We start from the raw sequence: 22,489 nt of genomic DNA on the forward strand, positions 1-22,489 counted from the left end.
CCTGTGACATTTGATCTTATTGGAGAAGCGAGACGTAATGAGCGCCGCCCGCGGCTGAGACACGTCTTCTTGTTACAGAAATAGATTTCGTCTGTAACGTTATTAATTCCTGAGATGAGTGGTAACTATGTAGAACAGTTACTATACGTTGATATTCCGGAAGTATGAGGGGTAAATCTATGTGCTTATATGATCGTTATATATTGTTTTAATGAAAAATTATGTACAGAGCAGTACATTTTCTTTTTATGACCCCGTTATACTTTGTAATGTTCTTTTCTTGTACTCCGATTTCTGATACATAGCATGATACATACATCTCATTATTCTACGTTTTGAGATACGTTTCCTAGTTACAGAAATAGATTCCGTCCGTAACGTTATTAATTCCTGAGATGAATGGTAAATATGTAGAACTATACGTTGATATTCCGGAAGTGTCAAATGTAAATCTATGTGATTATGTGATCGTTATATATCCACTAAAGCGACAGCCCTATTCTTTTGATGAAAAATTAAAAACCAATTTCCTTTTTCCGTGAAACTATTAATGAAGGATGATGTATTGGGTGTTGTGTCTACTTCCTTACTTGGATGTTTTCCAGATGCGTGTGCCAATTACGTTTCGCATTAAGTAATCATACCGTGAAACATGTGGCTACAAATATTGACTTTGTGGGGTCGTGTGGCGTAACGGTAGAGTGTTCGTCTCGGAACCAAGAGGTCCCGGGTTCGAACCCTGCTATGCCACCGATCTTGTACCCTTGGGAAAGGCACTGAATTAGAGTTTGAACAGCGTGACAATATTAATGAGCCAGAAGTGTTTCTAGTTCTAGTCCTGACGCTCAGCTGTTTCGACAGCTATTGACCAACCGTGCGACAGCTTGCATTCGCCGATTTTTATTTTTCTCAGCCACCGCTTGTCAGTAAGAAAAAACAAAAAACAAAAAGGATAGTTGGATAAGCATATGCCATATTGTCCGCCATCTTGGAATGGTTTGTCTACTCTGCAACCTTCGCTGCTAACGCGCTGACTTGTATCATGTTATTACGTCCAGTTTTACCCGGGCTGAACCCTATCATTTACCTCTACAGATGATGCTTTGACATACACCTTCTCTGTTTTCAAGCAGTCCTAAGTGTACCTCATAGGGTCCTAAGTGTTGCTCATAAGGTGAATGATGGTGCCAACAACCCTGTTGACGGACCGCATATGTAGCTGGTGTAAGGCGAACCTATCTGTTACCATCTCCCTCATACTTCAGAAATGGGCGGCTTGACAACGTCCTTAAGCCTCAGCAAGCGGGAGAGTAATATGTGCCCCGGACCACGTCATCTGGTAAGACCCTACCCGGAGATAGGTAGCTCTTGATGGATTCTGCTATTATCCTTCAAAGGAAAGCTGCATGAATCTTACCCTCGGCCGCGGGACAGAACCGTTAGATGTGTATCGCGTCTGTTGAAGTGGTTTTAAAGTGCCGTCTGCAGTTACCTTTTTGCCAACGTGCATTTGTTTCCCCTTTAGTTTAAGTGTTCTCTCCGTAGGATTTCTCAAATGTGAAGTGACTGTCGTCGATGTATGACAACCTGAATGGCCTAAAGACATTATCAAGTACATTTCCGAACACGCACAGGCAAGCTTTCTCTACTTGTCTCTGACATACTATTTCCAGTAAAGTATTGATGACATTTTACATTCCATGAGCAAAGCAGAGTGTGGTTCACTTCTGTTATAATTTTCTATCGCTCACTGTGTCAAACACAGAACGAATTACAACTACGGGTACCGGCAATATATCACATTAGCGCCGTAAGACAAGTATATATTGCCCTCGACAGTACTCTAGCTAGCATAGTTATTTCCTACCTACAGGTTCTCGGCGTCTTCGACAAAATACCAACGACATAACGGTGGTTTCTAGCGTCATATCACGTAGATGACGCGTCAGTGCGTGGCAGCGGTGCGTGAACAGCTAGAAGATGGAATTTTCCATGACGACGGCACTCCTACATACGTGCGCCACGACTCAAGCCAAATCAGGCGAGGTCGTGTCGGCATGCAGCTTTCAGACAAAAGTGCAGAGAAGTCACACATCCACAGCAGAAACTGCGTGACAGGGACGGTCTGTAGGGATCATCAGACCGAACATTAAGGTGCCAACTCACATCGCCGTCATGTCGCGGCAGGTGACCTCGGCGACACGATGCTCACTTCTGACACTTTGCTGTTAGTTTTTGGGAGAGCAGAAGTTTTCAGAGACAGACAGTTCATGCTATCAACCTTTCTTCTTACTGGCATAGCTTTCTGTGTAATGAAGGCTATAGACATCTGCTGCGAGTCTACCAATAGGACATAGAATATGAAATTCAAGGAACGATTTAAGCTGGCTTCTGAAATGGGATCGGGGTACCATATGTCAGATCATACTGGTTTTACTTCTTACGTGTAACGCATTTTTTTTGCCTCACCAAAGAATGTGAGGTCTCTTCAGGTATTCCAAGAATTTTCAACTGAGAAATCATTATAGATTTACCGTTCTTGCAATTGCAAAGGCTTTAATGTCGTTGCAAGGTCGTCCATTTCTGGCATATACAAATGTATGCATTTTATCGTCACATTTCATATCACATCACGAACATAGTTCACGTAATCCGAATCCATTCATCTGTAAAGTTCGCCTTTTTATCACCCAGAATTTACGCCTTCTGTCGGCAGACCCGCGGGCGCAACCGCCAGTGTTTTACAGACATTACAGCCGCCCCTGTGAGCAAAGGTCTTTACAAATGATACATTTCCTTCTGGCGTGGCATTACTTATACGAAGGTATCAGCGCGGGAACTTCCTGACTGAATCCGGAAAGGTCAGGCTAGTAATACCACTTCCGGAGGGAGTGACGGTAACAGCCCGTCGTAAGGCCACAGCAAGTAATTTTTATGGATGACATTAGCTCGCGTTAATTTTCGCCTGATTTCTGAAAGAAAAAAAAACAAGAAATTTTGTTGCCCTTTGACAGTGGTCAACATGCCGAAAATGCCATGCCAGGGCGTGGATGGCAGATTAAGAGAGGAGATAATATAAGGCTCTAAGTTATCGTTTTGCCTTTTACTTTTATGCAGTGATGTACTTCATTCCTTTCATATATGATGCTCCCACTGAATCAAAACCATTTGTACAATGATTGAAAACTTTTAACAAGGTTCATGATGCCAAAATTTGAACATATAGGAATCTTGCTTTTTTCCCGCCTTGCTTTTTTTCGCCCTATCGCATTAGATTTGGAGTCTGCCGAGGATGTCATCCATAAACTTAACATACTGTGGCCTAACCAGCAGATGGAGGGTCAGGCCGTAAGTAAATGGTAATCGAAACGTGACGCCGGTTTCGGTTAGTGCTGAAATACCACAGGGCGGGAGTAATAAGCTAAGCCTTGCCTTTAGCCCCGGACTAACATATACCATCGCGCTTGACGTAGCAGTTAAGCCATGGACAAATCATGACAAGCTTTGCAACGTATTGGAGCGTTCTTTCTGTCCAATTCGTACGTCATATTGGATTATAGATAATCCGCTCTTTAAAAATAACGACTGAAAAATGCCATGTCATCTGAAAATGTTAAATTTGAAAGATAAACCTATTTGAAAGTTCCATACCGAAATGTCCAACCGAAGCAGGCCGGCGGCAAATTTATCTACGTGTCTGACGCTCGTGGCGTTCATCTCTATTAGGACACTGTCGACAAGACGGTCGCCAAATCCTCTTAACAGAGATAGCTGCTAATGCAAGTGGACAGCCGTGTCACCGGAGAGCCAGGAGCCAGACTCTAAACCGGCGCCACTACTTTACGCTGTGGTCAAATGACTGTTAAGTGGGCACGAGGATTACGGTTCATATGTGTAGTCAATTTTCACCCCATATGTTGATCTATGGATAAAACCTTTTTAAAAGCGCCAATACAAGTAACAGCTGAAATGGCTCATCGTGACTGGACCATTGTATGATTTGTATAATAACTGCTATTTGTTATGTTACAGTAGCTTTTAGGAAGGGAGGAGCAACAGTGCTGAAATATCTGTATTGCCTCGTCCGGTTTAGAGAATCGTTTATTATTTCTGGCCTTTATTTATGCACCGATACAACAATAGCTACCTCAACGTACGTTTGATTTGTACCAACTACTTCAAGGTTGCACTTATAATAATGGATTAACATTATAGTTTGTCAGACTAGATGCTTTTTTCAGAAGTTGATAGGGAGATTCTTGTTGGTAGATTGTATGGAGACCATTTTACCCCCAATTCGACCTTCCTGTCAGTCTGCGAGTGCACCATTGCCCTTCTCGCTTCTTATGAATTTATCTAATGATAGTTTTATTATGTATCTGTTAAGTGTATCTGTTCATTATTTTTGGTGTGACCTGTACTTAGCCCAGTGTGGGAAAAATGACAATAAAGGTTGTTATTCGTCATTCTTATGTCGCTAATGTATTCAAATAGCTACGAACACAGGCATATTCGTGTACACTTAGAACAATACCTCCGCGTACGAAGGTAATGATTTATCACATTGGCTTCAGTCCAGAGACCGAAGAAGCCATTCTACCGCCGTGCGGCACCAGAAGGATGAATCTTACTTAACCGGTGATAACACAAAGCTCGCGGACGGGAACGTCCCTTGAGACGTGTTATCTGAGTCATTACACAGCGGGTTACATAAGACAGGGGTCTTACCCTTTTAAAACTTTAAGACGTTTGGTTTCACCGTGTGTACAAAACTGCTTTTCGTGAATTTAGCTTTGGATTCTTAAGTTTTGAGTGCCAAACAATTGAATGAACTTAATTGCTCAACAGTTTGTACCTGTACAATTATTGTGCAATAAAGCTATTATTGCTCAACATTTGTATAGTGTATAATTTATGACAGTGACAAAGCAATAAATACAATAATTCTAGTCTATTCTAAAAACTATAATTGCAGAAATATGGACGTAAATGGCGAATTTACATAATGTTCGTTAAAGGTTTCTGTCCGTTACAATAGTTTCTCTCTTTTGTAAAGCGCTATATATATATATATATATATATATATATTGTCCTAAGTACGTAGATATGTAGTCGGGACATGACATGATTAGGTTGAAAATAATTGTTTTTGGCAAGGAATGGCAATAAAATAGCAGCCAATGCGAAGCAAGGAAGCCTCACCTAGAAAAAAAACTAGTAATTTTCTATCAAAAAACAGAATACCTGATTGCGTCTCGGAGAGGGAAGCTGGAGAGGCATCGGGGTAAGTGGGGTACTTTCTGTAAGGCTTATTTATAGATACATGTATTACTTTTACTTTATGTATAGGTATTAGAGTTTAGGGAGGCTCTATGTTTATGTCAATGTTTGCGTGAATGAATTGAAAAAAAAGGAAGCCTCACCTTCTCCTCCGGCTGACTTGAGTGCCGGTACCCAGAATTCCTCTGCCAGCGGCGTTCCTGACGACTCTGAGGAGCTGGGGTGAGACTTGAGGGACGTCCGGCTGGGCGAGATGGTCACCGGGCCGCGGGCATGCTGGGGACGAGAGGAAGGCCGTTAGTGTGGGCCTTCTGGGAACGAGTCTGTTAGTTAGGGCCTTCTGGGAACGAGTCTGTTAGTTAGGGCCTTCTGGGAACGGGAAGGAGTCTGTTAATTTCGGCTATCCAAAAGGGCGCCAACGTCGAGAATGGTCAGAAGACGTTGTAGGCAAATATTTATGTAGAAATCTGTGATAGTATGTAACGTCCATATCAATGTTAGAATCGAAAATCCCTATTGTTCTTAGTGTTTCTGACACGAATTTCTTAAAAAAAATGTTATTTATGAATATGACTGCAATAAATTTGACTATAATACCTTTATTGTTCTACAAATGTATGAGACTCAACGCATGTCACTTTCTATCGCGTAAAAATAACTGTGTTCCGAATTGAAAGCTTTTCCTTGCACGGCCTCGGCGTCAGTCTCAACATCTGTGTTGGATGACGTGTCAAGGCGCTGTAGCCGCGGCAATCTGTGGTTTCAACCCCCCGCTTCACTCCGTCTGAAGTTTGTCGGCACGTCCCAACTCACGTGAAGGTCACCACATCCGTCACCACCAAACCGCCAGCACAGACGGGAAATAAATCGGCGGCGGCGCGGTGCGTGGGAGGACGGTCTAACCTTACGAGACCGGGGTGGTGGGCGGGAAATTGCGCCAGGGACGCCAGGGTGAACCACCGGGCCATTGGGCACAAATTAAACCAAGAAATTGGAGATTTTAGACAGCCGAGAAGAACTGGAGGGTCCCTTGCGCAATCCTCGGCTTCCTGAATTCCTGCTGGCTCCCGGCCAGAGCATTTCCTGTATCTGACCTTTTGGCCTCATGTCATTCTGCCTGTCAATCTTCCTACCCCCCACATGCTGCAAACCTGCTATGTCTGGACAAAATGCACCACCCAAAACAATACTTCCGCACACGGAAGTAATGAAGAAGAAAATACTATCCTTCTTGTAAGGATAGTATGACTATTGCTTGATAGTTTACTTGTCTAGAATCAACCGTAACTGCCAACAGTTCTTGATTTGAAATGCTAAAGAAGTCACCAACCCTGTAAACAATAGATTTACACGTAGGATGACTAGTTCAGTACCGTGGACAGGGCAGCCCCTCTGTTGCGTCAGAAACTTTGGCTACTGGCGATTAACAACCTAGGGGATTAATCTTTTCTTTACTAAATTTGAGGAACTCAAAGACATTCATCCCATGTCTAGTATAATATGTTAACCCAGTCTTTTACATACCTCGGAGTTACCTATTCCACAAGCCCTGTACATGGTAACTAAGATTATTTTACTAATTAAGACACAGCTCTGAGGCTTGATGAATCAGTTTAAAAACAGCTTCAATAGATAGATTTCATAATCAAAGATGTCGCATATAGACTTTCACAGATAACAAAATTTCCTATCAAGGTTTTGGCAACCCTGGCTAGATTTACCACTGGTACATACAGTAGCAATCATACAGTGACTTTTAAGGACCCTGATACACAGCGGTAAGTCTAATAAGTCTTGGTGGACTTGGAATTGTTCCCTTATGTGGTATCCTCACAAGAAAGTTCATTCTTTTTTCGTCATAATGAGGCTCTGTGGCTTTATCTTTACTTCGGTGGTAATCCTGGTCTAGAACTTGTTCAGTTCAATGTTTAACAGAATCCAAGAGTTATGGTCGCACTTTACAACTTGATCCTGTTACGACCGATTACGACTGTCCATGCAGACAGCATGACCGCTAAAAGGACTTTAGACTGTCATTTTCTTTTTATTTACTTCATGATTCACCACGAAATAAGGCTCATGAGAGCCACTCAGAATGTTTTGGGTTACTGTACAGACAGTGAGGACAGATGTTTGTTGACCTTAGACTTGAAAAGTTTAAGGTTATACCCATATGGGAAACAATCACGTGGTAGCTTGTTCCATAGTGATGTTGTCTAGGAAAGAAACTTTCAGTATGGAACTTCCTCCTAAGAGATGGTGAATGGAGGAAGAAAGGGTGAGTTGCTTCAGTGGAAGTGGTGCTTGCAAGACGTGTCCGCCTTGCTGAGAATGTTCGAAGTGGGGGCACTAGCGAGTGAAGTTCCACGGAGCATACCGTGGAAATAGCGATAACACACCAGTCTGTCACTGGTGTGTTACAGACTGGGTGGTTATACTGGGGATCGTTAAGACTGATAGAAGTTATACCATTCCCTGCGGCGTTTTTCCCATCTGGAAAGAAGCCATTTCAAAGTAGAAAGAAGATCCCAAAGTAAGGTCTGCAATTTTACAGTGACTTAACGGCTGGTATGTAAACAGTTGGGCCGTTAACTCGGACGGTTTGATGGACCTTATATTGTTCCCTGTGGTGATATTCCAATTGAAGAGGTCATTTATTTTAATGAGGACAGGGTATTTTATCGTGTAATAAAGCTTTAAACTGGACAAGCGTTTAGAGTCGTAGATTCTGGCTGTTGTTATCTGTAGACGTAGAATCAAAGCAAGTTTCTGTAGTGTCTCTTATCAATCTTCGCCACCTTGTCTGCACGAAGTCGCTCGGAGCGTTTTGATGATAAATCAAATATTTTGAACTGTTTGAACACAAGATGGATCGGGAGAGGGAATGCGTTGCATAACCTGTACATAGCATCGAGGTGGCAAGGTAGTCTTGTGGTTAGTTATAGGGTTGTCCTGGGTCTGTATCCCTTTCAGGCCTCAGTGTTGTAACCTTTGGAAAGGCACTTTACAGTGACTCAAACTCACTTGACTCAGGTGCTTGCGTTAAAGATCCCACCACACCTATCGAAAAGAGCAGGAGTCCTTCCCGGTGTGAGTGGTTCAAACCTTACAGTCTGGTCTAGCTTGACATCTTAAAAAGGTATCAATCTTCATGGCAAATCTTAATAAGGAAAGAAAGAAAACATTCGTATACTACTATACGCAAACAAGGGTACACAAACATATGCATAAAGAATATCTTTTTCCTGTTTACTTTTCAGAGACTTTTCAAGACCCTAGCGAGTTCACTTACAGTGAACGTGAGCCTGACACCGCTCTGATTTCAGGATGGATGGCGGTTACATCTGAGGGGTCCCCGGCAGGTCAACATTCGTTCTGCTCGAAACAGCAAAATCAATACATAACCGCGAAGGCCGTTCAGTACCAAGGACGGGGGCGGTTGGGAAAAACTACCGATTAATTGTGCAACTTTCTGTGTTCATTCAATTTTACGTCTGGAAGGAGGCTCAGCTGCAGTGAAAAATCGAGGTACTAAACAAATGTACCGCAAACTGGAATGCACGATTATCCTCTAAGAGATAGGGAACTGGGTTTCTGCCTTCTTTTCCATGATAAATATTCTTTGCATTACTAGCCACTGCCTTGTACAATTTTGACATGGTCGTTGTGAGAACACAAAATGACACTACACATTTCATGAACGTAAACTAGCCCCGAGTTTGTTGAACTTGCATGGATTGTTTCGGCTATCTGGAGACGTTTCATGTGTTTTTACCGACCGTATAACGCATACAGACGGCGTGTGGAACACGGGCGTGTAATGGTGATTTCACGGGGATTCAAACACAACTAGAAAGGTAGCATTTGCAAAGCAAATGCATAATGTTTACCTTCGCATATGGTCTGCTCTGTTACTCAAACACATTCATGTATATGGTGACAGGAGTTTAAATCCCTCCTGCTATGAAATTGCAACATGAGGTAACTCAACACTAGTTACCATGGTGACAGACGTCTGGTTCAGGTCATTGACCGTATTTGTTTGGAGAAGAAGAAGAGGAAGAAGAAACAGAGCAAAAATAATACGTTTTACGTCTGCGAAGGTAAACATAACAAGATACAAAAACCGTTCGTTCTTCTTCAGTACCAAGGCGGGTCTTCAGGAGTTTAAAATCTAAATATTTCTAGCTATGATACCAAATTTCCTTTACAATTATCCATATCTTTTTGAGTCGTACTGTTCAACAACCACAAGCATCATTACAAAACCCAATTTTTTTTGGGTGAAATATCTGCTTTAGGCATACACTAACAAGACCTACGAACGTTTTGATTGCTGTGATCTGTAGATTGTCTTGATATTTTAATGATTCTAATGATGGATTTTGAATACTAAATGTCACGTTTATGTCTGTAGAGCACCGTTGATATGGGTAATAAAACCCAGGAGTCTTATATCATGGAATTAGTTTTAGGCTTGAGTCGTAAATCGCAAATCATTATTGCATTGCGGAGCATGATAATGATGGTAAAATCTCTTAGCTTACGGCTGATGATATGTCATGATAGTACTTCAATGGACGCTAGAAGAATGTAAGATAAGCAAGGCCGCACAGAATACATGTATTATGATGTTAAGAACTTCTATCTCAGGTAAATGTAGTATACAATGTACATTAACAATTATTTAGAACTCTAACACTTTAATTACCTAGAAACATTTTTAAACAAGTATTAACAGAATTTGTGAAGGGTTTCTGGTATATTTTGAGAAATTCTACTTCGCACCTTGTCGTCAGTATCTTATTTTGTGATAGAGATATGGCCGGTAAAGTCGTTACCAAGTCAATTGTACTTTGACAAAATAAATACTTGTCTTCCATTATACCCACTTTCAAAACTATCTGCGCTAAAAATGTATTACTTGGCGTAGAAGCCCCGTCGTCACCCCGTAAGTCAGCCGTATGTTGGATGTATTCCCAGGGACATTACCCTCCCACAGGGCCAGACAAGATCTGTCACGTTCGTACCTGACAGGCTACTCCGTCACGGGAGGGGCACCTGTCGTACTGAATCTGTGAAGGGTTTCTAGTACATTTTGTGAAATGGTGCTTCGTATCTTGATTCTTGTCTCATAATATTTTATTTTGTAATTTTTTGCCTACCGGTAAAATCGTTACCAAGTCAGTCGTATTTTGACTGAAATAAATACTTGTCTTCCATAGCTACTTTCAAAACTGTCTGTGCAAAACAAAACTTCTAGCAAATGTATTACTCGGTGTAGAAGCCCCGTCTTCACCCCGTAAGTCAGCCGTATGTTGGATCTATTCCCAGGGACATTACCCTCCCACAGGGCCAGACAACACCAGTCACGCTCGTACCTGACAGGGCTGTACCATCACGGCAGGGGCACCTGTCGTACAGAATCTGTGAAGGTTTTCTAATACATTTTGTGAAATGGTGCTTCGTATCTTGTCTCATGATATTTTATTTTGTAATTTTTTGCCAGCCGGTAAAATCGTTACCAAGTCAGTCGTATTTTGACTGAAACAAATACTTGTCTTCCATTATACCTACTTTCAAAACTGTCTGTGCAAAACAAAACTTCTAGCAAATTTATTACTCGGTGTAGAAGCCCCGTCGTCACCCCGTAAGTCAGCCGTATGTTGGATGTATTCCCAGGGACATTACCCTCCCACAGGGCCAGACAAGATCTGTCACACTCGTACCTGACAGGCTACACCGTCACGGGAGGGGCACCTGTCGTACAGAATCTGTGAAGGGTTTCTAGTGCATTTTGTGAAATGGTGCTTCGTATCTTATCTCATAATATTTTATTTTGTAATTTTTTTTGCCAGCCTTTAAAATCGTTACCAAGTCAGTCGTATTTTGACTAAAAAAATACTTGTCTTCCTTAGCTACTTTCAAAACTTTCTGCCGTCCAAAAAAGAAAACTTCGATCCCAGCAAATTTATTACTTGGCGTAGAAGCCCCGTCTTCACCCCGTAAGTCAGCCGTATGTTGGATGTATTCCCAGGGACATTACCCTCCCACAGGGCCAGACAACATCAGTCACACTCGTACCTGACAGGCTACACCGTCACGGGAGGGGCACCTGTCGTACAGCGGGCGGCAGGATCCCCGCTGTGACGCCGGAATAATTAGACTTGTTACCCGGAGAGGGAGAACTCTAGATGATTCTGAAACGATAGAGCCTTCTCCCAGGGTGGTTGATCTATATCACTATCGCGAAGACGCGAAATTGCTCTGGGCATCCCGACATCTGAATCTATGCATTATTTAATGAGACTTGGGAGGGAAAATGAAGAGATGTAGCAAGAGACATCTTGTCAAAGATGGATATCTCCTGCTGTACGATTGAAACTCTAATAAAACAGGGATATAGAGATGGATGGTGGCTTCACGCACGGATCTTAGAGTAAACTTACAGCATGTTTCAGTTACATGAACCCTAGTTGGAGCTGCCCTCGCACAGTAAAGTTTGCGACGGTCGATTTTATCAGTAGTTTCTGTAACCGTTTTCCTGTCGCCTTGCCCCAAAATACAGCCAAATGCAACATGTGGTATGCATATATCTGTAAGCCTCTGACTAAGATGGCCAAAGACTAACCGGATAAGTTTTCAGTCTCAAGTGAAGTTGTTTTCAGCACCAACGTTGTTTCAGAGTGGCTGTCAAGCTACACAAAGCGCTACACGAAAAAGATAACACGTAACGCCGTGTGTGTAGAATCCCTTGCTATATTCCCGGGAGATGGGATGAAAATACGTGTAAGTGGTCCGCGTAGTGTGATTAGTCAGGAATTCAGCACCAAGGACAGGGCCTGACGTTGTTTCAGTGTGGCTGCCAAGCTATAGCTACACAAATTTTAAAGCGCTACACGAAAAAAGGTGATAACATAAGATAAAACGTAACGCCGTGTGTGTAGAATCTCCTGATATTCCTTGCGGATAGCGTGATCATATAGCGTAGCGTGGTAAACCAGGTCGCCATAAGTTGTGGATTCAGCACCAAGGACAGGTCCAACGTGGTTTCAGTGAGGAAATCAAACTACACAAAGCGCTACACGAAAAAAGGTGAGCTATAGCTACACAAAGCCCTATATACACGAAAAAGGTGATAACATAAGATAAAACATAACGCCGTGTGTATAGAATCCCCTGAAGATAGCGGGGTAATACTTGTAAGTGATCCGTAGCATGATAAGTCAGGTAGCCATAAGTTGTGGATTCAGCACCAAGGACAGGACCTAACGTTGTTTCAGAGTGGCTATCAAGCTGCACAAAGTGCTACACGAAAAAGGTGATCACATAAGATAAAATATAACGCCGTGTGTGTAGAATCCCCTGAAGATAGCGTGGTAATACGTGTAAGTGATCCGTATCGTGATGAACCAGGTCGCGCGGGACGTGCGGTGTCGTGTTGCCGCGCCCGTCTGCGGCAGGATCCCCGCTATCAACAGGTCTTTGCACCGACCCGCTAATTAGAAGCACGGCTGATGCGACCAGACATGGCGGTAAGGCTTAATGATGCGCGCCGCATGAATCCACATGCGCACCGCGCTCAGCTGCGCACAGTCACGAACTTTTCAACGCCTACCCTTTCTGTAATCTCCAAGCAGATCCTAGGGTAGCAACGTTAACGTCAGTATCAAATCGGCCAGTCAGTGTCCATTCGCCAGAGAGGGTCCATACGCTACCCAAGGGCGTAAGGCGTTGATACTGTCTTTTGCCACCCTAGGATCTGCTCTAAGATTACTCTTTCTGTAGTCTGGGTGCCACCCGATTTGTAACGGCAACCCCGAAAAATGTTTTTTTTTTCAAAAATGATTTGCCGTTACAAATCGGATGGTACCTTGGCTACTCTTCCTGTAATGTACAGAAAAATTTAAAAAAACTTGGTGCAAAATATCTACAAGAAAAGCTAAGAGGTAATAAGTGAGACTTTCCTACCTTCACCGATGTGTATTGCCGGAGTCTCCGCCTTTTTAAGTAGATGCAGAGCAAGGCGACGGCTATGCAGAGCAGGATGAGCGGCAGCGCCACGTACACTGCCACCTTCCATCCTGCCACCATGTTTACCCGGGCGCACTGTTCTGTAGAAACACACGTACAGAGAAATCACGTTATGCAGGGGAGAACCATTTCATCTCAGAAGGGAGGAGTGGGAACGAAAAGGGATGGATCATTATGTGAGGGGGTCCTATGTAAGCTCCTTGCAAACATAAATGCATTTTGAGTGTAACAGTTCGTTCAGTGTGATATATGCTAGATAGCTGCCGCCGCGCCGCGAGCATGCGAAGCTGATGTGTTACGCCGAAGGGCGGTTCTACTGACTATACAGATACAGATAAATCATTTTGTACATGAGCGCCTAATAGTACTTAGGAGATCTTGCAGGTACACATGAGAACCATATTTGTTCTGAGAATTAAAAGCTTCTCCGGTAACGTTGGAGGATTTGCCGTAATGTCCCTTGTGACGCCATAGATCAGGTAGCGAAAAACGCTTGCTGACGCAAATTACAAATCACCACGAACAACAAGATGCGGCATTTCAAGACAAGCAACAGCACTTCTTCAGTGAGCACATCCGGGTTCTCTGACGTCTCATCCGGATACTTCTAGAGATCTTGTCACTCAAGTCTCCTCAACCGTGCAATTACCTTAATGAGAAACACGTGTACAATATCTTCTTCATCTATCTAAAATAACAGTTTGTTTTCTGAAGCCTGGAGTTTAATGTCGTTAATTAGCAAGTACATGGCGTTCTGTAATGATGAAACACAAGGGAGGTGCGGAGATGTTACGGTTGATCGATGCTGACAGTGTTTGTACAAGCTGCGATATGGTGACAACCCGGGAGATAAAAAACAACTTACAACACGGTACAGGTTATATCAGGTCATGCCGCGTGCTATCATGTTTAGTTAGATATATGCATAACAGTAACATGGCCTGATACATTACCCAGTGAGAAGAGTAGTATTAGGTGTGATTGTTTGTTTATTTGTGTGAACCCTTCATTAATGAGAGGCTCAAATCGACCCAAGGGCCGTTTGTTTATTTGGATTTTTCACAGAGTGAAAGGGAGGGAAAACAGGTCCATACGCCCCTTTTCAGGTTGCCCTCCCCCATACAAAAACACAACAACGTTAACAAAATATACATAATCAAAATCAGCAATATATAAAAAATACACAAAACAGGCGATAAATTAGTCAAGTTACGCATAATTCAAATACATCTAGAAATAGAATAACTCATAAGGGAAGAGGTAAGGGTCAGACAAAATATATAACAAAGATGACCGTACAGTTTACATCACTTTATAAGTCCTAAACATCATCTTAAGTCCTAAACTGCATGTGACTCCCTCCTCCTATCTTAAGTGGGTCCGTCCCCACGGTAATGTAACAATTAGTATGGTAACAGCACAGGCCTGGTAACATCAGATCAGAATCGGCGGCCCCAGGGGCAGAACTTGCCGCCGTGTCTGACAGGTCGCACCGCTCTCTGGAGAGGGATGCCAACTGTTGAACAGCAGGTCATGTTTACCAATATTGGGCTAGCTTTACCCTAGTGATTTTCGAGAATTATTTAGTAAGTATGACTTATTTCAGATATTGCAACAGAGACTACGATGAAAGAAATGTTGATAAGATGAACCGACAATGTTCGATAATTTATGATGGATGATTCGATAATAAAACAACTTTGCAAAGACAAAACTAGCTAATTGTTGAGCGAGGAAAACATCCGTGGCTTACGTCTTCAGCATATTGATATACAAGTAAGTTAAATGTTTGAGTGTCACTGCCATTGTTTTTTGTACTTCCTAAGTTAGAATTGGTATACTCTTGCCAAAACAGGCATTTTGGAAAAGAGCCAGTATAAACAGTTACTTATGACAGAATCCAATTTCAGAAAAGCCATAAAAGATAAACAACACATTTAATTACCTAGACAAAAGCGTTTGAAACAACGGTTGCCTGTATGAATGCCCTACAGTAATTACATGTGTAGACGTACTGATATGATTTCATATCTATGTAAATTCGTCTTATCTATGTCTCACATGCGAATACTTCTTAATTGCATGGTAGTCGTGCCTACGCATAGCAAATACAGTTGTCCTATATGACGTGATTTCTCATGATAACAGTGATACTAAACAGTAGCGGAAACACAATTGTCAACCCACGACTGACAGTCAACGTTCGCCCTATCAAGCAACCATTCACCACATTGAGTTCATTGCAATATCGACATTTCAACCATGTTAACGGTTTTACAGTTCGGTTTCAAGCGGATCGCGATCGTCTTTTCTTCTTTTATATATCTCTGCAAACATTGTACATTTCTTCAAGCATTTATCTCATATTTTACGATTAACCCATATTGTTATATTACTTATAATTGGTTAGCATTTCTTCATCAGTCTACATCTAATGCAAGAAACAACACTGTGGCTATGTTGCCAGTCCTTGAAGCTTACTGATAAGCTTCTGTCTTTTCAACCCTCTTGACCTGTACCTGCCATGATGATGATTCCCAGTGGAGATGATTACCGGTGACACCAGAACCCCTTCTCTACCCTCAGCTAATGGCCCTTCCTAACGGTGACAAATCACTAATTAGGACGACACGAAAACCCCTGGGGACGCCTTCCTAGTTTCAGGACTAACATCTTCGAAATTAGGATCACAAATCGATAGAAAATCCGGGAAAGTCTAATTGTTGAGCAACGAAAACATCCATGGCGTAAGATGCTGGATTACATCTCTTAAGTCGTTGATGGCTTGATAGTTGATAGCAAAAGTTGTCAAGAGTTAGTCCTATATTTTTATCGATTGATCATTAAAACATTTCACTTAACGGGACAACAAAACTAACGGGACAGCGACACAACAACGATTTATCGATACTAGTACAATGTAGTAAATGGTAGCACATCATTCTGTGGTGTCAAGATATTGATATGCTGGAAACATGGTCTATATCACTGATTCTGTTACAAATGTACAACGTCAAAGAAGAGCTATAGTTTATTATGATAAACAACCATGTTTCCCTCTCAAAATCCACAGGTGCTTGTTTCGTCAATTCCAGCCATGTTCCAACCAACCTTTTACTAAAGGTAGCATCTATCACCATATGAACCACCAGTACTTCTCCACTACTAAAACGAGATGTATCGAAGGCGATTACTATAGGATTAGCCCGGGGTAATGTAACCCTACTTACAGAACGATTTCTCTCCGCTATCGACCCTGTACATCCACACCCGATAGTTCTGTCATCAAATCTCAGTCTCGCCAGCTCGCTCGATCACACCAGCACGCGGTCACAGCCGGCCCGTAACTGCCGCCAGCGCCGCTCAAGCGCAACCTTTAATGTACGAAACCCAATTACGAACACAATAAACCGTCAAGTGAGCCCGGCGCCACTCCGGTGTAACCCATTTTCTCCGTCGGACCAATGTCACACGCGTTTTGTCTGATGGGGTGTCCCTCGTTTAAGGTCAGATTTAGAACGAAAGAAGCAAGACATAATCAGATGGCGGTCTGCCACTAGTGCCAGAGTGGAACTGCTGCATAACCATAAGTAGACTGTCCGTTGAATAGTTTTTTTGGCCAAATAACAATAGCAAGCTGGTGCAGGCCTCGACTCTCAAGAAGAGGATGGGACAAGTACTAGAGAATGTTACATTAGTTTTCTAATCATTAATAAAGCGCAAACTCCGAATCATGTTTGTTTACCTTGCAGCTGAAGGGTTCTACCGCCGGACCCACCGTTTACGTCAGTTCCCTCCACATATCTGACGATTTTCCGCTTTCCCTCCGCCCACAAGACACTCCATCTCTCAGGTTAACCTCTCTGACTTCCAGGAATCTTTCAAACTGGGCAAACAAGGTAATCCTGACTCTGCGCACGCACCCGGGGCAATCACGTGACGTTCACATCATGAGTTGCGCTTGGAGTGCTTTTTCTGGAAGTCACGCACGTTACAATAAACTCCAGCAAAGCGGAACCCTGCAAAATTACACGCTCCTGTACCTGTCTCGGTTCATCTTAGATGCGGCTCTGGCTCATTGACAGTGACATTTGCACTATACTACACATACTGCATGTTCTCGGTATATGCCTGCGCAAACCTCAACACCATATAGTTAACAATTACGGAAGCCTTAGAAAGGTAGACGAAAAATATGACCATTATCAGTCAGAAAGTCGAAGATATAATGCCAACCTTGAGGTGATCATGAAAAAAACACGACAAGGCGGCAATGGAATCAACCTGTATGTTACTCGTCGCATTTTACTCTTTTACCATGCACCATGCTACTTCCAGCTAGGTTAGACGTGTACGTGTAGAAGTCTGAACACTTGATGAAAGCCCCCATAACTTCCAGAATCGCTGCCTAAGAGTTACAGGCATAGTTCTGACCTGTTGAAATTATCAGGGTAGGGCGTGAAATGCCGTGTAAGGTCTGTGGCCTCACATCAGACCCTGCCGAGCCGCGCAGTGTGCGGAATAACGCGATTTGTAGGCAGGTCAGTATGGCGGAGTGACCTGACGAAGTGGCGGCGGTGAAGGCCAGTCACGGTTTGCCCACATCACTGCTCTCTCTCCGCGGTACGGAATAACCCCACGGCGTGCCGGGGACAGATAAGCACGCCGACATCGCGGAGAGTTAGTTCTGCCTCGTTGCTGCACAAATTAGGGTCGACCACTCCAGAGGTTTTTACTGATTTACACATTCTTGGGTCACCTCAGGTAGACCTGCGGCTATACCGCTATCTGTTCCGGAATGACAAGCGGGCGAAAACAACATTTAATCGATTCATCATCGAGGTTTTTGAGCAGAATGTTTCTTCAACGATTACTCTCTCAATTTGCCCCCTCCCCACTCTCCGTTTATACACTGGCGCACTGCATGCAGTTGATATTACAAGTTAGAAGTTCCCGGAAGAATTGGCCAGTCTGTAAGTTCATTATAAACCAAGGCCTGCTGACTCTTCTGTCCACAATGACTGATTTCCCCCTAAAATAGCATCAAAACCTGAAAGCCTTCACCTAATTTCTCTGTAGCGAGCACTCTGGAGTGGACGTTTTCTTTTTGTCTTGCAGTGCCCAATTACAGTAGATTACTCTGGTAAAAGGCGGAAGGGGACATCTGAAGAATTAAAAACTAGGTCGCTGATGTTTCAAAGGCTGTTCACGTCAGGAGTGATTGTTAGCCATACAGAGCAGAGCGCTGATTGGCTCCTATGGGAGCTACTCCCCACTACCAGCGTCGGAGTCCATCCAACCATTGACTTTTATACGGCACAGCTTCAGCATCAAAAGTGATGGATTTGGACGTTTGTTCGCTCAATGTTGTCAGCCACTTCGATTGGGTGATCGATTTCAGCTCTTTCGGTGAAAACATTTGACCCAATTGTGAAAGACATGTAAGACTGGATGAAGATTGGTAACCTATTGAAAAATAGTGGCGCCTTGAAATATTAACATATCATATGATGTGCCATCTAGTTAACCTACCCGGAAACAAAGCAATTCTGGTGATAACTTATGAACAGCAAAACCATCTTTCTAAGTATTTGATTTGTTTTGGGGCCGATTTAAAGTTTTCACGAACATCTTTAGCCAGCCGATTTCACGCACAGGGAATCTGCAGTTATTTCACATTCTAGTATAACTTCTCAAATTCCATTTGTCAAAATTCATGGGAGTACTCCGGCGCACTCGGGACCTATTCACACGTGTTTCCGCTCATCATACGCCAGATTCTCACCCATTAGTGCAATTCTCTTGTCAGGTATTCATCAGCTGCCACGGGGGGCGCGTGATCGCGAATGGACACTTCTACAAATCACAAGTGTATGTTGCATTGAAAGCATCACCCTTACATTTGGGACCCAAAACCAAACGACAGGAGTTGCGTTCTTCGAGTAAAACATGTCATGACCTAAAAAAACAGCTAGAGACGGGAAAATCATGACCTAACAGCGATGAAAATTCACACTGCAATTTCCAGATAAAGAAAGGCAGGAGTCTAAATGTATATCTTTAGGGAAGCAATTGCCTATTTTTCACTACAATCGTTCCCCAGTCAGACATCGGCGTTTTTATAAATCAAAAACAGTGGGAGAGTAGAGACGGGAAAATCATGACCTAACAGCGATGAAAATTCACATTGCAATTATCAAATATCTTTAGGGAAGCAATTGCCTACTCACTACATACAATCGTTCCCCAGTCAGACATCGGCGTTTTTGTAAATCACAACCATACATTTAAGAAGAGATTCTGGCAATTCATCACTGTACCCATTATCCCGGCTTTTGGTGAAGACTATCTATACTGGCGTTGGACAGCCTCCCAAAGATTCTATCACCACAGCCCCTACATTTAGCCTTGTCCTCCCGGACCTCCCTCCCGGGCGAGCCCAGAATAATGATGCTCCAGCCGCCTTCATCAGTCTGGCGATCCGCGGGCGCCAACACCCGCTATCTGAATAAAGACACCTCGACTCTCTACAATTGATTTTCCCTCAGGTTGTCTCTGCATGTATTCTGTGGCTCGGGCCCGCCGTATATTTCATGTTGTCGGCAACCATTCAAAGATTTTTGGGCTGCCAGTACTAGGGCAACAGGAAATTACATCGCGTATGTAAAAGCCAGCAAAAGACTGGACGAGGTGTTGTTATTCCTTCTTACACTTGAGAAATCCTGGCTATTCATCACAAAAATCTTGATAAATGACTCAATTACTTTAAGACGGTCAGAAGGATACGTTTAGCCAATGCTCGTAACTTGTTGCCTTAAAGTCAGTGAAGATAACGTAACAAATATAGTCGCGGCTTTCATGATGAATCCATACAGGTATTAACACGTCTGAGCTAAGGATTACGGGATAGTAACACCGTCTGGCTGATATGAATACACAATCCACATGCGGTGGTCAGAATGAATTCCCTTCTTCTCATTCCAACATTACCCAATACAGTAAATATTGTGTCAACGTCATAACAGAACAGATCAACACAAAAGACATTATATTCTTAGCAATGACCTGGATCAAGTGAAATTTAGTAGCCTCTACCAGGCTTCGGGAGACGGCTGGAAAGAGCAGAAATCGGCCAAATAGAGAGACAGCATGCCAAGGGAGTTTGGTCGGCTGGAGAAAACTCGGGGGCGGCAAACCGATTTCTGCTCTTCCAGCCGCCTCCCGAAGCCTGGCAGAGGCTAGAAATATAGGACAAATTATCTTGAGTATTATCAGCTGTAACCCACCCTCTCTCTTGGAAAGTATATATCAAACTCAAATCTAGAACCAAAATAAAGTTTGTGATCGAAACCTTATTGCTATGAACAACCTCTATCTACTCCACACATCTGCAATGATCTACCACCCGCCGTCTCGACTGACTGGCTCCCACAGCAGACTCTCCCCGTAAATACGTCTTGCACCAGTGCCTCAGTGTGTATGTACAACAGGCATACTGGACACGCTTTGGGGAAACTTTGAATACAAGTCACGACCGAAAGCTATCCGCACCCTGCTTATGTTACAGCTTACATGTCAGAATGTCTTTGTTTTGAAGATGCTGGTGTGTGATGACCCGGTAACTACCTCAACGCTTGAATACGTGTTTCTGCGATGCAGCACAGGCTTTGGGGCAATGCAAATGGGTACGTAAAAAGGCAAAATTGCTAACTTTTAAGTCAATGAAAAAACAGCACTTTTAAATCTCTCAAATCTACTCTGGAAAGGATTGGAAATGTAAGTAAAGAAAAGGGACCTGTCATTGGCCAAGATCATGATGCATCCACACATACACCCGCTATTGTAGAAAATATCTATGATCCGTATGGACATAGTACATTGTATTGATTGTAGCGTATCAAAGTCGCCTCTAGGTCTATCAAACCATCACAAACGTCTACCAAGAAGGTAGTAGAAAAAGTGAGGTATTTTTGAAACCAATGTGCACTATCTTACAAGCCATAACAAGACATACCTTCAGTCCATGACGAGTTGAGACATGGAAGAGACCCCTGTCTAGAATCAGCCATGTTTTTGTATGGTTCAGACCAGAAAACTGTTGACCACCTTTCTTTCTATCAGATCTGCCCGAGTGGACAAAAATCCTCAGACCAACAGGTTGTTATGGTGACGTCTACGCTGACGTCTGATGACGTAAGCACTTCGTGTGCACCTTGGTAACAGGTAAGTTGCCTGTGTCAACATGGCGGCCTGGCGTCACAAGTGACTGACATCACACGCACGACAGAAAAACCCTGACCCAGAAATACACCAGCTCATGCCAAGCATTACAACCCCTAGAAATTCAGCCACATACTATTAGGATCCCTCCATAAAACGTACCTAAAAATCATGCACAATATATAAAAATGATAATAATATTTCTCTTAATTTTCCGCGCGCTATAAGGGGCAAGGTCATGATTTGATAAGTTGTGAGTCATTGTTTAGACAGGAAACAATATCAAGTGGCCTCAATATTGGTCAAAAGCTTATTTGGTTTGATGTCAAGAGTATCAATAACGTGGGAAGTGTTGCTGACTTTGTGACGTAAGTTTTACGTCGGTAGAACGATGGGTCAAGAGAACATACAACACTGCAAATGTCAAGAGTAAGAGTAGGAGTTGAGGGGAAATTCATTTTTAGTAAAACACTTAAAGATTGTCATTATTATTACGTTACGGAAGTATTGTTTTTGGTGTCTGAGTTGCGAACAGAAGGTTGACAACACGTGGGTGGGGGAAGATTGACAAGCAGAGTGACGGTAGGTCACAAGGTATATGTGGGGAATTGGTTTTCGACATGGGGGAATTCAGGAAGCCCAGGATTCCATGCTAGACCAATACTTCCTTTTTTATTCATATACATATAAAAATAAACAGACATAAATAAAGCCTCCGTATTGCATACCAACGTTCCATTTAAATGCTTAGAGATAAATTGATAACAAAATCAGACAAAACAAAAACTCAAGCCTTAAATAAAGCCCCCCACTTGCCCCGGTGTTTCTACAGTTTCCCCCTCCGAGACGCAATGAGATGTTCCAACGTGTGATAAAAGAATACTAACTTTGTAAAGGACTGGAAGACCAATACTTTATAGAAGTAAGAAATTTCCGTTTTCCACAGAGGCACTTC

The 22,489-nt window shown here is 42.8% G+C and overlaps 1 protein-coding gene across 3 annotated transcripts in view; it reads right to left on the reverse strand.

Moving 5' to 3' along the window:
* LOC109484540 (synaptotagmin-5-like) overlaps nt 1-22,489 on the reverse strand; it is a 36,429-nt gene that overhangs the window by 9,712 nt on the left and 4,228 nt on the right. Inside the window, exons 1-3 of one of the 3 annotated variants that reach the window (XM_019787857.1) lie at nt 21,329-21,453; nt 13,252-13,394; nt 5,424-5,556 (exon numbers count right to left, since the gene is read on the reverse strand). In XM_019787857.1, the coding sequence (XP_019643416.1) occupies nt 5,424-5,556; nt 13,252-13,394; nt 21,329-21,383 (331 nt within the window). In that variant the 5' untranslated portion in view covers nt 21,384-21,453. Of the gene's footprint in view, nt 1-5,423; nt 5,557-13,251; nt 13,395-16,544; nt 16,636-21,328; nt 21,454-22,489 lie in introns of those variants that run through there. The other 2 variants (XM_019787859.1, XM_019787858.1) reach the window with 2 other exon arrangements.

Source organism: Branchiostoma belcheri, unplaced genomic scaffold (assembly GCF_001625305.1).
Source record: "Branchiostoma belcheri isolate BF01 breed outbred unplaced genomic scaffold, Haploidv18h27 scaffold7, whole genome shotgun sequence".
NCBI lineage: Eukaryota > Metazoa > Chordata > Leptocardii > Amphioxiformes > Branchiostomatidae > Branchiostoma > Branchiostoma belcheri.